Here is a 14,949-nt window from a genome sequence, read left to right on the forward strand (position 1 = left end):
GGGACTCAGGGCGGCTTACACAACTGGTAGGATCACTACCAGTACATCATAATACAATAAAATAAGAATAAAACAGTTAAAATAATTAAATAACATAATAAAATACAATATATAAAAATTTAAAACAATGCAACACCAAATATATATACCAATCATCCATCAGACCTTGTGCAAAAGCCTTAATCCGATCCATGTCAATGCTAACTGAGTTCATTCATTAAACGCTTGCGCGCATAGCCAGGTCTTCAGCTTCTTCCTGAACCCCAAAAGGGATGGAGCCTGCCGGATGTCACTGGGATGTCAATATGTTCAACTACCAATGCTGTCCAGGCCTGATTTGCGAGGAAATACTCCCAACTGCCACTTTAAGGAACAGGCTAGGCCTCAAAAATCAAGGCTACATTCAGTCAGGTATAACCATATCAACAATTGTTCTGGAAGGCAAACTGGGACCAGCAAAGCTGCCTGTAAAATTGCAGCGCTTAGATCTGAAGTTTCAAGTGGTGTATCTAACTCACAATCTGACCCACTCAGAAGGGGGCAAACTAGTTTTAAAACACTAAGTTAAATTGCAGAGAGTCATATTCCTTTGTGATGTTCATCCAGATATTCATCAGAAGGAGGGGTTCTAGGATTCCTACACAGAGCACCAGCATATCTGCAAGATGCCCCAAAGTGGAAATTCATCTCTTTGGCACCAGAATCAAACAGCTCCAGATATTTCCAGTTATGTCCCCTAAGCCTCATCCAGTGCAGAACATGTAGGCAATTATTCTCTTCACTTGCAACACCAAATGTAAAAGACCCTTTATTTCCTGATTTCCCCCAAGTTTCGGAAGTTGGTTGCTTACATACAGCAATCAAAGTAGAAGGTTGTTATAAGGCAGGAGGGATTGGTACTATCCTGCTATCTCAAATGGTAGATGTTCTCATACTCACTTCTACAAGTCTGATTTCCTTAGCCAGATCCTTGATTAGCTGTGCTGGGCGGACTGTCCCAGGGATTTCTTCCTCATGGTCAGTTAGGGCCTGAAAAGAATGATAACTGGTGATCACAACTGGTCCATCATTCTGGCTAATGATAAGGCATCACAGAAGCTATCACCTGCTAATCCCAAAGAGACCAAAGGCTCTTCACTTCTATGGTGAGCAACCCAACCTAAATAATCTCAAACAAAACAGATCCTTCCACCAACAATTTACCTCTTTTTTAGTCCATGAGCGGAAGGCCGTGTTCAGGGCCTTGGCCCCATAAACCAAATAAGCAGCTGGGTGTCTGCGATTTTCTCGAAGACCTGGCAAGGATGAGACAGGAAGAATGAATGACAGCCACTCTCATATCAAATAATAGAAGACAATGTGAATGCTGGGCTGGGCTGGGGATTTGAACAGGGGACCCAAGGCTTACCTCGAAAGATATCCAGGAGATGCTTGCCAACATACCAACAGATTGTTTCAAAGTTGGGAAATTTGAAGAGATCGGCTGTGCTGAGGCGTTTTTCAATCTCATAGGCCCTGGTGAAAAGGGAAAAAAAGAAAGACTGGTGAGGCCTTTGATACAACCTTGTGCTAAAAGAATGTAATTTCTATGCCTAAAAGTAAATAAATAAAGCCAAACACTGCATCTCCAAAAGAATTCTATAAATGAAACATATTTACAGTATTTTTGTGGATGGGATTCTGGAAATTGAATTGTTTATAATGTATCTTGCTTGGATTTTGTCTTTATAACCACACAGTACTATTTAATTGGTTTTTATTGTTCTATTTACTTTGTTTTAAACTCTGATCAGATTGTGTGGTTGTTATTTTTATATATTTATTTATTTATTTCCCACTTTTCTCCCTGCAAGGGGACTCAAAGCGGCTTACAACCTATAAAACAGACAGTTATGGTCAAAAATACAACATAAATCTCCACATAACAATTAACAAATTACAACACTAGAACATTAAAATTCAGCATAACAAAAAATATAAAACTGACATAAAAACACATTAAACATGTGGTTGTTGGCTGCCTTGAGTCCCCACGGGGAGAACCACTGGGTATAAATAAAGTTAATAATTAAAAAATATTTCATATAATTTGCTATGCTGCTGTTGGCCAGGAAAAAGTTCAATGATCTATCACTGGCATTCGAATCAGCTTTTGGTTTCTGGTAGTCTTATTTAGCAATTTCAGTGTAGTCTCATCAGGCATTGGCTGTATTCAACATAGCCAAAGTTAGCTTCCTTAGTATATTTTGTAGTTGCATCAGACATTGCCTGTCAAAGTCTATAAGCACGACCATCAAGGGCTAGAAATTTGCAGTTTTAAAGATTCATATTCTCTAGAAGTCTAATTCTCCATTAACACTTCAAACTAAAAGAGGTTCCTGTGTTTCATCTGTGCTCCATAAAAAATATGGTATATAAACTCTCTGGATACATTTTGAGCAAGAGGATACTCTGTAATACATCTTTTTGTTCTCAACTGAATCCTCTTAGGAATGTAGGAAATTTCCTTGTATCGAGTCAGACAGTCAATCTACAGTCAATACATCCCACAGCAATACAATCATCTTAATTATTACAAATGTGGAAGCTTGCAGGTCAGTCAAGAGCAGACTTTTAGTTTTTAACTTTCATAATCTGACTCTTGCAGCAAATACAACTTTTTCCCCTACCACATCATTAATTCCATGCGAGTGTGGAATCATGGCAGTTTATCTTCGCATTTTGATTAATCCCATCCAGAGGAGAACTTTGGCGACTGCAAGATGTAATGTGTTGCCATCAGCTCTTTTGAATGGGAGATATAAAAACGTGAAACATTCTAAAAGAGATTGTTCTTGTGACTTGTTTTTTGTTGAAATGCTTCATCATTTTTATGCCCTAAATATGATGATATACAGATGAAATACAAGAATTCCATTTTTTCACAGTGTTCTCAATGGTATGGATGTTATAAAATTCCATATCTTCTGAACAACTCTGATGCATTCTTTTGTGAGACTATTACAAATTTTATTCTTGAGATTAGTTTCCTTTATCTGTGACTTCTTCTTGTTGTATATGCTTGTGTTGTGATTTTGTTGTTGTGTGCCAATAAAGGCTATGTGTGTGACCAGGAGTGGTGAAAGTGTGGCTTGCAATCCACATGACACCCTGGGATCTCACTTTTGGAGCATCTACAAGTCCCAACATCAAATGTTTTAAATACTTGCACAACATTTTGATGATTTCTTCCTTAAAGCCATACAAAAAACCATGCTCCAAACACATACTAAAATACACAAAACACTCCATCTCACTATACCCAAATGCCTCCATTTTCATTATCGTTCCTCTCAAAATGGAAACACCGAAAAAGAAGAAATCTGACTTCCATTTACTGTATTGAGATATTTGTACTTGTGGAATATACAATTTGCATAGAAGCTGGTGGGGAAAATTGTTCTCTGTCTCCTTATGCAGCTGCCCATCTCTGGTCTACATATTGACCAGCAGTGCCCTTAATGGTTTCCAATTGGAACTTTCTCTGTCCTAAGCTAAAAATATTTTGAAATTGAATTTGGGACTTTCTGTACACAAAGCAAGTGCTCTACCACTGTCCTTCCTCTCCTACTGCTAAAATCTTGAGAGCTCCACCACAGACTCACCTGAGCTGCATCTCAATGTTCAGACTGTGGAGAAAGTTGCCCCCAAAGGCCAGGCAGTCAACAGGGGTCAGTACTGCATGGATCCAACCTGGAAAAGCAAGCAGAGGGAAGGAGAAAGTATCAGGTGGACTGTGGACTGGCCTCCCATAATCAGGTCCTGCTCACAGGAAGAGGAGAGATGGCCATTCCTGGTACAAAGGACAAAAAAACTAAGCACAAAGGAAAATGCCTGCCATTCTGGATGCTTCCAAGAGCTCACAGCCAGCTCCAGATATTTTTATACCCGAGACAAATGACAAGTACTCCCTTCCATATTGTGTACAGGATTAAAGTACAGTAACTGGATTGGCATCTGAATTTTATTTCAAGTTTGTTGTATTGCTAATGTTTTTGGTTGTTTTTTATTGTTTTATGTTTATGTTTTGATGGTTCATAGTTTTTAATGGTCTAATTTATAGTCACATGTGATTGTTTTTAGATACGCGATGTATTTTTTGTTTGTTTGTGAGGCATTGAATTTTCCCATTTATTTGATGTGAACCACTTTGAGTCAACCCCAGGGGTGAGAAAAGTAGTATATAAATACAATAAATAAATAAATAAATAAATATCCTGTACTATGCCTTAGGACAGCATTCTAGTTGAAAGGATGCAACAAAGAGTCATGGGACTGAACCTGCTGCCTGAGCTTGCAGCCTCTCTTTGCCTAATGCTCATCCATAACTTCCAGAAATAGGCAGACCTTCTTTACACTGTATATGGAGCCTATTTTGTCACTATGACAGCTATGGGAAGAGGAAAAATTGCCCCTGAGGAGCAGGAAAATGAAGTATTCGTGGTGGCAAAGACATCTGTAGCAAAGGGCATTTAACTCAGCTGATAAGGATTGATACCTGTGGGTATGAAGAGAGTCTGGCCCTGACGAACAGGGCAGCGATAGCATCTGTCCACCTGATCCCCAAAGAACATTTCGTTTTGATTGGATGAGCTGCTCCACGTCTCAAAGAGCGTCAAATTGGCAGTAGTAGGGCGCACCAGGTAGAAGATTTTTTCTCCCTGTAACAAAAGGACAATAATGAGAACCAGCAGTCTTCCCCATCTTAAGCCAGGATGGGGAACACGGGGCGATCCAGATGTTTTGGCCTACAATTCCCAACATCATTAATGGTAAGGAATTACACTGTCCCAAACACATTTTGGTACCTCAAATGTTAGACCTGTTTCTGGGTATATTTGACCTGCTGGTTCCAAAAATGACACCACTTTCCCCCTATCAGCTCTAGTTTGTGGAATACAAAACAAATGCCATCTATCACTCTTCACTTTGATCATCCATTTTTTTGTGTGCGTCAGGAGTGACTTGAGAAACTTCAAGTCGCTTCTGGTGTGAGCGAATTGGCCGTCTACAAGGACTTTGCCCAGGGGACACCTAGATGTTTTCATGTTTTTACCATCCTTGTGGGAGGCTTCTCTCAAGTCCCCACAAGGAGCTGAAGGTGATAGAGGGAGCTCATCCGCGCTCTCCCCAAGTTGGATTCAAACCTGGCAGCCTTCAAGTCAGCAACCCAACCTTCAAGTCACAAGGCTTTAACCCATTACGCCACCGGAGGCTCATTCATAAAAAATCAGGGTATTTTAAGCATGAAGGAAATATATTAAAATTAAATGATAAGTGTACTACAAGAAAATCTACTTATTTCATTTCAAAGGAACAGATTTATGATACAAACTTTCCAGTTATTCGACACATCAGATCTAAGAAACTAGAACTGATGCGGTCTAGCCAATGCAATTTTTTAAGCAGCGCCCCAAATAACCCCTGCTTGTCTTCTTTCCATTTACGTGCTCTGGAGATTAATAGAACTGTAAAGAGCCCAATACAATACTGTACACTTCTTCCTACACTCCACCTGAGTCGAGAGTAAAGAAAAAACTTCTTTTCTGGTTTCTAACATTCTTTCAAACATGAACATATGTCCCTTCTTCTATGTACTTCAGTCTATTCTGGTTGCTTCAGTCTGTTTCACATACAGTCAGTCCTCCACATTTGTGGGATTGACTTCTGTATATTTGATTATTCACAGATCTGATTAAACTGTTCTTTCCAGGAATCTTTAACTCCTCAAGAAGTGGAAAACAGAGTTGTGCTCTTACGTTAAAAATTGTTTGTTTCTGATTCATCGTTTTTCACTTTCAGAGATTCCCTCTGCCCCTAGCTCAAACATGTGTGGCAGACTGACTGTAAAGACTTTGAACCATCTAACAAATCTCACCAGAAAGCAATGAAAAACCCACACCAAATTCCAGAAAGCCCTGCAGCTTCTGGAGCAGTCATTTTTATATGATGTGTCAAAAGGTGTGGTTCTCCAGATGTCAGCTGTAATTCTCATCCTATGATGATGAATAATGGAAAGTATAGTCTAAGCCTGAGAAATTCTGGTCTAATTATATCTGGATGCCCACAACTGTACACTCTGTGATGTGTAGATCAAACTCACAGCAAGAACCAGCTTTGTTCTTCCTTGCTCTGGCAGAAATTTGATGCTGCCCTTTCAAAAGGATCTGATTAATTCAATTTGAAAATCAAACCAGATCATTCTGTTTTTTATGAAACAAGATAAACTCAAAAGCATTGGACTTAACAGCCTATACCAGTTGCTAAGCTACACCACTGCTTCTTAAACTGTGGGTCCCGGCCCCAAATGGGATCCCTTTAGCTCCATGTTGGAGCCCCAAAAATTTGGAAACAGTAAAAGTATTCCGAACCTTGTGTCTGTTTTAGGCATTTACACAAATCTGTTGTGCAATGTTTACAGCAGACTCCACAGGAGCAGCTTTAAATATACTTCACAAAAAAGGACAATCAGCCTGTTTAGGAAGTCTTGTTTAATATTTTAATTATGTCTATTTTAAACTATGACTTGTTTAATTTATTTTTAAATGCGTTGTTTGATGTCTTAACTGTTGATTTTATGATATTATATGACTGTACTGGGCTTGCCCCCCATGTGAGCCACTCCAAGTCCTCGTTAGGGAGATGGAGGCAGCATACAAAAATAAAGTTATTATTGCAAATATTAATTTGTTATTAGTAAATGTTAGATTTTTATACTTATTTTATATACCTATACATCTGGGGTCATGTAAAAATTTCTCAGGCTGAAAAGGGGTCCCGAGTGGAAAAGTTTAAGAAGCCCTGGGCTATAGCACTTTGGAAGCACAGACCAGTGCTTCTCAGGCTATCTGATATGGAACTGACAATTCCATTTTTTCAATGGGACCAGTACCATATTGATACCCATTGACTACAATTGTAATTCTTTTCTGGAAACTCTCCAGGAACTGGAAGCTCAGGACCACCATTTTGAATAGCACTAGCTTAGACAACATCCAGAACACTCTCATGGCCATACATGCAGGAAAGTCTTTAAAAAGAACACATGAGGAAGGGAAGAGCATTTCAACATTCCATGAAGCTATATGCCTCAGTTCTAAGATGCTGCTTTTCCTGCCAATTCTTATATTACATTATATTCTTACCCGCAGTACATGATACCAGACAGAGGTGCCCCCAAAGTCAATGTGGAAGTCTGTGTAGCTGTCCCGCACCCCCATTAGGCAGTACTTTTGCACATTGGGCCGTTCAAACACGGACTCCCCCGGCCAAAGGTTCTCCACCCAGGACAGTTTGCGCACAATCTTTGGTGTCTCCACGAAGTTAGATAGCCTGGAAAAAAGGGGAAGGAAAATAAACAAAAAATGAACATAATACATAATTCTGAAGACATCTCACGTGGAAGCATCACTTGATTTTGTCACAGGACACTAAGCTTCAAACTTTTATTCTCACAAGACCATTTAATCTGCCCTCTGCCTCCATCATCCATCTTCAAAAGGGGTCATTATACAACGAGATGTGACTGAAACATTCCTATCAAAGCTGAGCAGTTAAACAGGTTGAGGGAAGAAAAATAGAAGATTTCAAGAGTGAGATGAAAGCAGTGAAGGGATTAGGCTCTCTTCTAACACTGTCCTTGTCTCCATTCAGGCACACCCGCCTACCCCACAATAAAAAAGGAGATACGTTTTTTATTTAGACAAGCCTTTCTGCATCTGAGCCCACCGTGCCTTCTCTCCTAGCTGTAGAGTAGCTCACCCTCTCCCAGCAGTCTCCTCCTGAATGCCTCCATTCATTGTAATGCTCTCCTGGTCAATGCTCAATAAGAGCACTGACAAAGGACCAGCTGCCAATTGACCTCTTCTCAATCTTCTGTCAAGCAGGAAGCCAGCTAGATTCCTCTTTAGAGAGATGCTGCTTCATCTCATGGGAAAGGCACCATAACAGAAAGACAGCTTTGAGGGAAAACAACTGACATGGGTTCCAGAGGTTTTCCTCTCCTTTTTGAAGGCCTCCAGTGAACAAGAAATGGAACCTCTTGGTACAGATATGCATAGCTATTCATACACAGATTATAATATACATGGAAGCTTTGGACAGCATAGGGAAGGGCTAACACCTCTGTGGTGTTTATTTCATTCAGAAAATTTCACCTCACTTTCTGTCCCTGAGAGCAATGGATTCTGAAAAATTTGGCTTGTTGTGGAAACAAAAATTGGTGAGAAGGTTTCAATTGAGACTCTTTTTCCCCATGATAACTCTTCTATTAGTGAACTTCTCTCACTTTCTGTTGTCATTTTTAACTATAAGTTGTTTATAAGTTGGATATTTGTAACTCGGAGACTGCCTGTATACACACTCACACCTACTAAAGGCATGATAGATACGTGCACCTTCCTTTTTCATCCTTGGTTTGCTTTCAAAAGGAAAGCACAATGGGAAGAAAAATATGCATCTGGAAATTTGTTGAAAAGACCCAAAACATTGTCTTTTTGGACTCCAGTTTACAGATCTCTGCAGCTAGTAGTGCTGCTGATTCTGGGAGGTGGAATTCAGCAGAAGTCAACCCCATAACTTTGAAAAGTTTTGCATTTTATCACAACCCTCTTGAGGATAGAAAGCTTTAGCAGGGAAAAGTTTCATATCAAATACAAGACTTCTGCCTGTAGAAAATTCTCCTTAGTGGGGGAAGAATCAAAATTGGCACAGCTACAAGCTTAATCCACTTCCATGTCTCTTTGCTTGCCTTGTCTCAGAGAATTCCAGGCTGATGACATTAAGAACCTTTTCCCTGCGGTTGCTGGTATAATAGCTGACAAAGTCACCCAGGCGCATCTTGAGGTCAGCCTGGCGGGTTACGTCAATCACATCAATCTCTTTGTCTGCACCTGTTGAAAAAGAATGAGATATGCCATATGATGGGCAAGACAGGTGAGAAGCTTTGGGAAGGAGAGAGACGTGGGCTTCAGCCACAGCAGACTGAAGCTCAGTGATTTTTCAACTTCCTGTAAGCACCATCATTAACAGTAAACACCTTGTATTACACTTCCACTGTTCATGATCACTCAACAATGCTGCCACACATTTGCCAATGCCTTCTCTACTTGGGGGGGGATGGGACTGTAAGGAGGCTTGCCTTGTCTAACTAAGACACCTTGGAAAGCTCTGACAGGCTCTGACACAACTTCACTCAATAAATTCAAGAAATGGTTTTGCCCCCAAATGCCCTCTGGCGTGATAAGACCAGCTTTGTCAACTCTCTAGTCCACTTCAAGTGATATGGAAATTAACCTTTCAATTGCCTCCTCTTAGAAAAAAAGTCCTCTACTAGACCACTTACCCCAAAAAGTGGTAAAATCAGTCACATACCAGAGGGTATTTCAAGACATCCTGGCATATTTTTAAATTAATTTTAAATGTTTTGGGACTTGAAAGGATTATTTGTTCCCTGTAGATGGCACTTTCCCATTCCTGCTGACAGCTTTTGCTCCAGCACCTTGGCCAGCAACTGCTTCTCTCAAGAGGCTAGGAGTGCCCACACAAGCTCACCACTTTCATTTCTGGATTGACAATAATACAGCAACACCCGCCTCCTGAAATCCCTTCCAAGTAAACACTAATCTAAAAATGGAACAGAATCACATGGTGCTGTTTTTCTTTGTTTTCCTTGGACAGTTCCACTGTAAACTGCATAGTGTACTACAGAACACCCTGTAAAATTCTCCTAGAGAAGCAAGTCCCAAAATAAGATTTATTTATTTATTTACATCATTTTGCCCTGCCTTTCACACCCTGCAGGGGACTCAAGGTGGCTTACAAACTCCGGCAAAATTCAATGCCGCATGACATAACAATAAAACACACCTCATCAAATTATAAAACATATGAGCAGTTAGAACACATAACAATAAAACAGAATAAAATCATATAAACCATATAAAGTGTCAAGTCTTGATTTCATATTTATTCATAGTCATTTCCAAAATCCAAAGTCATTATTCAGGCTGTTAAAGCCTAATTCTGTAATACCTTATTTACCAAACACCTGTGTGCAAAGCCAGGTCTTAAGCTTTTTTCTAAACACCAGGAGTGATGGTGCCTGCCTTGTTTTATAAATCATGCTCAAGCACTATGGAAAGATGGAGGTTTGGCTTTCTCTTAGAATGATAAATCCATTTAATATTTTTCTCTCCATAAAAGAGCTGTGTCCAAATAACTACAATGGTAATGCAAGCTAAAAAAAAAAAGGCATATCCTACAATTAAGTAACTCAGTTCTCCTATCTCACTCTGGCACAAACTCTATCTTGGGACCTAAACCATCCTATATGGCAACCTTGAGAAATCTTTGGCTTGCTGAACCTCTCAGGCATGGCAATCACCATGGTAAAAATATTGTGGATGTTACTGGCTACATCTGAAGAGCTCAAAGTTCCACATCTCTGCAACATATAAGCCAGCCCAGCAGTCCCAGCAGTCCCAGCAATTCCCAGCCACTCACCTACGTAATGCTCCACATCTCGCACAGTGAACGAAGGCGGAGGAAGGGTCATGCCCAGTCCATCCTTCTTAAGGACGAGGATGGGCACACTGAAGCTGTTCTCCTCCAGGAACTCCACAGTCAGCTGGGCCCCACTTGGCTTTAGGATCACCTCGTCAGCACTGGAAAAACGTAAGGAAGTTAGGTCAAATATACAAGTCTTGCAGAAGCTCCCGAACTTGGGCATATCTGTCTAAGAACAGTAAGAAATCACCCAATAACCCTCTCATTTTGTCTAATACAGTAGAGAGGGAACCTCTGGATCCCCAGAAACTTTGGCCTACCATTCTCACAATCCCTTACCAGTGGCCAGGTTGGTTGGGTCTAATGAGAGCTATAGTGTAAACCATCTGGAAGGTCAAACTACAGTTTTATGTATCATTTACTTATAATTGTTATATATTCTTGTGCTACCTTTTTAGTTTGTGGATATTGTTTTCTTGCACTTTGTTTAAATAGTTTATATTTTTGTGGTGCAACACCCTGGAATCCATCAGACAAGAGGCAGTTTAAAACCATTTCGTTTAATATAACAATAGCAACAATAATAATGATAGTAATAATACTTTTTATTTGTTACCCACCTCTCCTAACAGCTTGATTATATAGTTTGAACATCTTTTATCCAGAATTCCAAAATCTGAAAATATTCTGTAGAAACTGTCCACAGTGATATTTTTGCTTTCTGCTGGTTCACAAACTCATTCATGAAAAAACTATTTAAAATAATGAGTATAAAATTAACTTCATACAATGAGGACAAGGTATATGTGAAACCAGGATGAATCTTGTGTTTAGACTTGGATCCCATCTCCAAAATATCTCATTATGTATGTATACATTCAAATAAAGACATTCCATAATCTGAAAAAGTCCAAAACTCACAACGCCTTTGGTCCCAAACTTTTCAGATAAGGGATACTCAACTGCATATTTAAAAATTGCTCTTCATCACATCCATTTCCAGAAGTTCAGTAAATCTACATAAATTTCTAAATTATAATAAAGCTAACATTCGGTATCCAATGAGATATGGTTCTCGATATGCTACAAGCTTCTTTTGTTTTGGACATTTTATTCCCCTCCAGCCTCAGCCATTGCCACCTGCCCATCTCTTTGGAGACTCTTTGTGAAGCTGCTTGGGGGGAGGTAGGGAAGGTTGAGCAGATGTACAGAGATTCCCCAAAGAGCCACTTATGTCAGTGCTGAAAGAAAGGCAGAAAACAAGAAGACATCCAATTTGTAAAACAAAGAAGAGCTTTTGAGCCAGAAACAACCTGTATTCAAGAAAGTATCAGGTTGCTTAAGGAGCTGTTCTCTTGATCTGCTCTGTATATGTCACAGTTTTCAGTTTAACAAAAGGCTGGTGTTTGATATGTGACGAGCCTGTAAAAGTTATTTTCTAGGACTACAACTCCCACAATCCCCAGCCTGCACAGTAACTTTTACAAGCTCAGCAAATTCCTAAAAAGGAGCAACAGACCTAAGAAACCCTAAGCACTGTGAATTCAACAAATTCAGTACAGCAAACTGTCAATGCACTACGTTTTACTCTTGCACCTGCCAAGTTCTCTGGGGGAGGAAAAAGTTCTTTCCCTTAGGAAGAATACCATCACTTTCCTCCTCAAGAGACAAACAATTACTTGTTTTGGGGTTTTTTTGTTTTGTTTTGCTTTAGACAGCATCCCATTAAACCAGGACTAGGTCAAATTTCCTCTCCCATGCTGCCTCTCCACTACTATGAGCAGCACTGTTGCTCTTTAGCACAATAAAATTGATATCGTATCACCTGACTGAGTGTGGCTCTTTGCAAAATCAGCTGATGGGGCAAAAGGGTGAGTAAACCACTGTATTTGTGGTCAGTTTTAAGCCAAATTGGCCACCTTTCAGAAGAAAGATACCCCCAAGTATACCCCCAAATAATTTTGGTGGTGTCTGGGACATTGGAGGGCTTCAAGAACCATATTTTGAGTTCTAAGGCCTGTATGTGGCCCATGGCCACACTTTGCACACCCCTACATTGAATCCTGGGTGGGAAATATGCAGCACTCCAAAGTTAGCTCCCATCCGTCTTAGCCACTAAGGGCAATAGTCAGGGATGATGGAAGTAGCATTCGAATAGCCTCTGGAAGGCCTCATGGAGCCTTTCTTTGACCCAGAACAGGGGAGAAGGTATTTCAGTTATGCAAGAGATGGGCCTGGAGCACAAGAATCCAAGACCAAATGTCTGAATCATGTTTAGGAGACTCCTGAAGTTATTAATCTATCATTTATTCATTTTCTCCTGCTGAGAATTGCCAAGCAGAGAAATACCTTCCTGGCTTATCAGAGCAAAAGCTTTGTTATATCTAGAACCCAATCATACACCAATATGGTTTTAGGCAATGACTCTCTTGCTTTTTTTCTTGAGTGACCCAGAGAAGAACATGTGTAACTGCCCACCTAGGAAACGTCCTGCTGCGAAGTTCCTTGACAAATTGAGTACTGCCTGTCTTCACAGTCTTGCCAACCTCTTTGCTCACAGAGGAGTCCGGATGCTTTGAGGTCCCCCGGCGTCGTTTCACTGAGGGGAAAGAGAGGAAGAGGAAATCAATAACAAAAGGATAAAGGAAAAGGCAAAAGCAGGTAGCTTTTGCCTTTTCCTTTATACGTATTACATCAACAAGGCTTGTACATGAATGAAGCTATGCTAAAGAGATGTGCTAGAAAGTAGAGATTGGGAACAGTGCCTTCTTGGACTACAACTCACAGAATTCTCAACTTGGTATGGTTATGGGATTAATAGTTCAAAAACTAACTCTTTTTGTCTCACTCTAAGACATACTGCATCTGGCAGGCATCCATCCTAATCAACATCTCTGGCTAAAAGACCTCCAGACAAGAATTCATCCTAAGACATTGAAGAGTATGACTTACTACCCTTTAAAGTACCTGCCTAAACTGGGGACACCAATCTTCTAAACATAATATCTTTCTTTTATAGTTAAGTAATTTCCAAACTAGCATTGTTGGAAGTTTCTTTATACCCACACTGATTAAAAATCAAGGTCTGTTGATACTGAATACTCGGCATTGCTTAGGTCATTGGATCCATTAGCAAGGGGTGCATGCTTATGTTACAATGTTCAATCTAGAGTACAAAGAAACCACATAGTATAATAGTAGAACTGAATCCAGCTTCATGAGAACTTCCAATATCTTTTTTTAATCCTATGTTTCTAGTCTTTATGTCAGCAATTCAAGGTAGACACAGGTTATGAAAATTAATAAATACGTTAAATATGAGCAAGTTATGAAAATACACAGCAAAAATTCAGGGATCATAGAAATTGAAGCAGGTTATGCACATTTTATCAATTTGCTTATATAAATTGATTCAGGTGCAGAAGCAGGCAAAGAAACTTTGATAAAGACATGTTTATTATTCAAAAGGTAAACACTAACCAATTACAAATGAAACAAAATTGAACCTTAAAATCATAGAGCAGCATATGGAGGTAAAATAGAGAGTATGGATGTTGGGAAGGGCACCCACTAAAAGCATAAACAAAAAAACATAAAGCTCCTGACAACCTTCTATACAGGCTGTGCTTTCACATTATAAAGCTTTGCTGAATACAGTATAGGGATTACAAACTTCTTCATTTTTTAAACCATACCATTCTGAATCCATAGGAATCTGAAAAATATTGTAGATGTTGTGATTTGTGATCAGACAGCAATCATGCAGAAAATAAGTATACTTTGATTCTATTTTTATACAAAAGCCAAGATGACCAGAACCTCAGCAGGAACAGAACTTACTGACAGATGGTCCATGAAGTAGCTGGCAGTTGGGACAGTGATACAGGTCAATGTTAGCTGCCGCATCCTCTTCTACTCCAACACAGCTTTGAAAAAAGAAAATACAGTCACACTCATCTTCGAAAAGCAACATTCTTGTTTTTCTTGTGACCCAAAAGTCCTTTCCAAAACCACCTATGATAGCCATGCAAAGGCCCAGAACATCCCCCCTTGCAACTTTGATGCCAGTGAAACTCAGACTTATTTTGTATTTTCCATATCTGCACAGCTCACAGAGTAAATATCTATGCCTCTCTAAACTCCAGTACACATCTTGATAACATATTGGAATTAAACCCAAAAGTCTAATTAAAATATAAAGCACTCTGCTTTTCAATACCTTTCTCTCAGGTTTAAAAAGACACACCTTTCTCTAAGCTGGTAATGAAACTGCTGTTGTCTATTTTAATATCACATATAGATGACATTTAACATAGCTCTTTAGTAGGCCTTGCATGAGGTCACTACTACTTGGAATTGTTAGTATTGGCTAGAACACGTGACCCAGCACAATACAGATTTGTT

The 14,949-nt window shown here is 39.6% G+C and overlaps 1 protein-coding gene across 3 annotated transcripts in view; it reads right to left on the reverse strand.

Annotated features, from left to right (window-relative positions):
• The window catches only part of phf8 (PHD finger protein 8), a 40,280-nt gene that overhangs the window by 18,044 nt on the left and 7,287 nt on the right, over nt 1-14,949 (reverse strand). For all 3 annotated transcript variants that reach the window (XM_062971184.1, XM_008122658.3, XM_008122654.3), the window contains exons 2-11: nt 14,386-14,471; nt 13,024-13,144; nt 10,543-10,703; nt 8,789-8,930; nt 7,185-7,371; nt 4,538-4,700; nt 3,645-3,732; nt 1,409-1,515; nt 1,204-1,295; nt 940-1,029 (exon numbers count right to left, since the gene is read on the reverse strand). In XM_062971184.1, the coding sequence (XP_062827254.1) occupies nt 940-1,029; nt 1,204-1,295; nt 1,409-1,515; nt 3,645-3,732; nt 4,538-4,700; nt 7,185-7,371; nt 8,789-8,930; nt 10,543-10,703; nt 13,024-13,144; nt 14,386-14,471 (1,237 nt within the window). The remainder of the gene's footprint in view (nt 1-939; nt 1,030-1,203; nt 1,296-1,408; nt 1,516-3,644; nt 3,733-4,537; nt 4,701-7,184; nt 7,372-8,788; nt 8,931-10,542; nt 10,704-13,023; nt 13,145-14,385; nt 14,472-14,949) is intronic.

Source organism: Anolis carolinensis, chromosome 2, assembly GCF_035594765.1.
Source record: "Anolis carolinensis isolate JA03-04 chromosome 2, rAnoCar3.1.pri, whole genome shotgun sequence".
In the NCBI taxonomy this organism is placed as follows: Eukaryota; Metazoa; Chordata; class Lepidosauria; order Squamata; family Dactyloidae; genus Anolis; species Anolis carolinensis.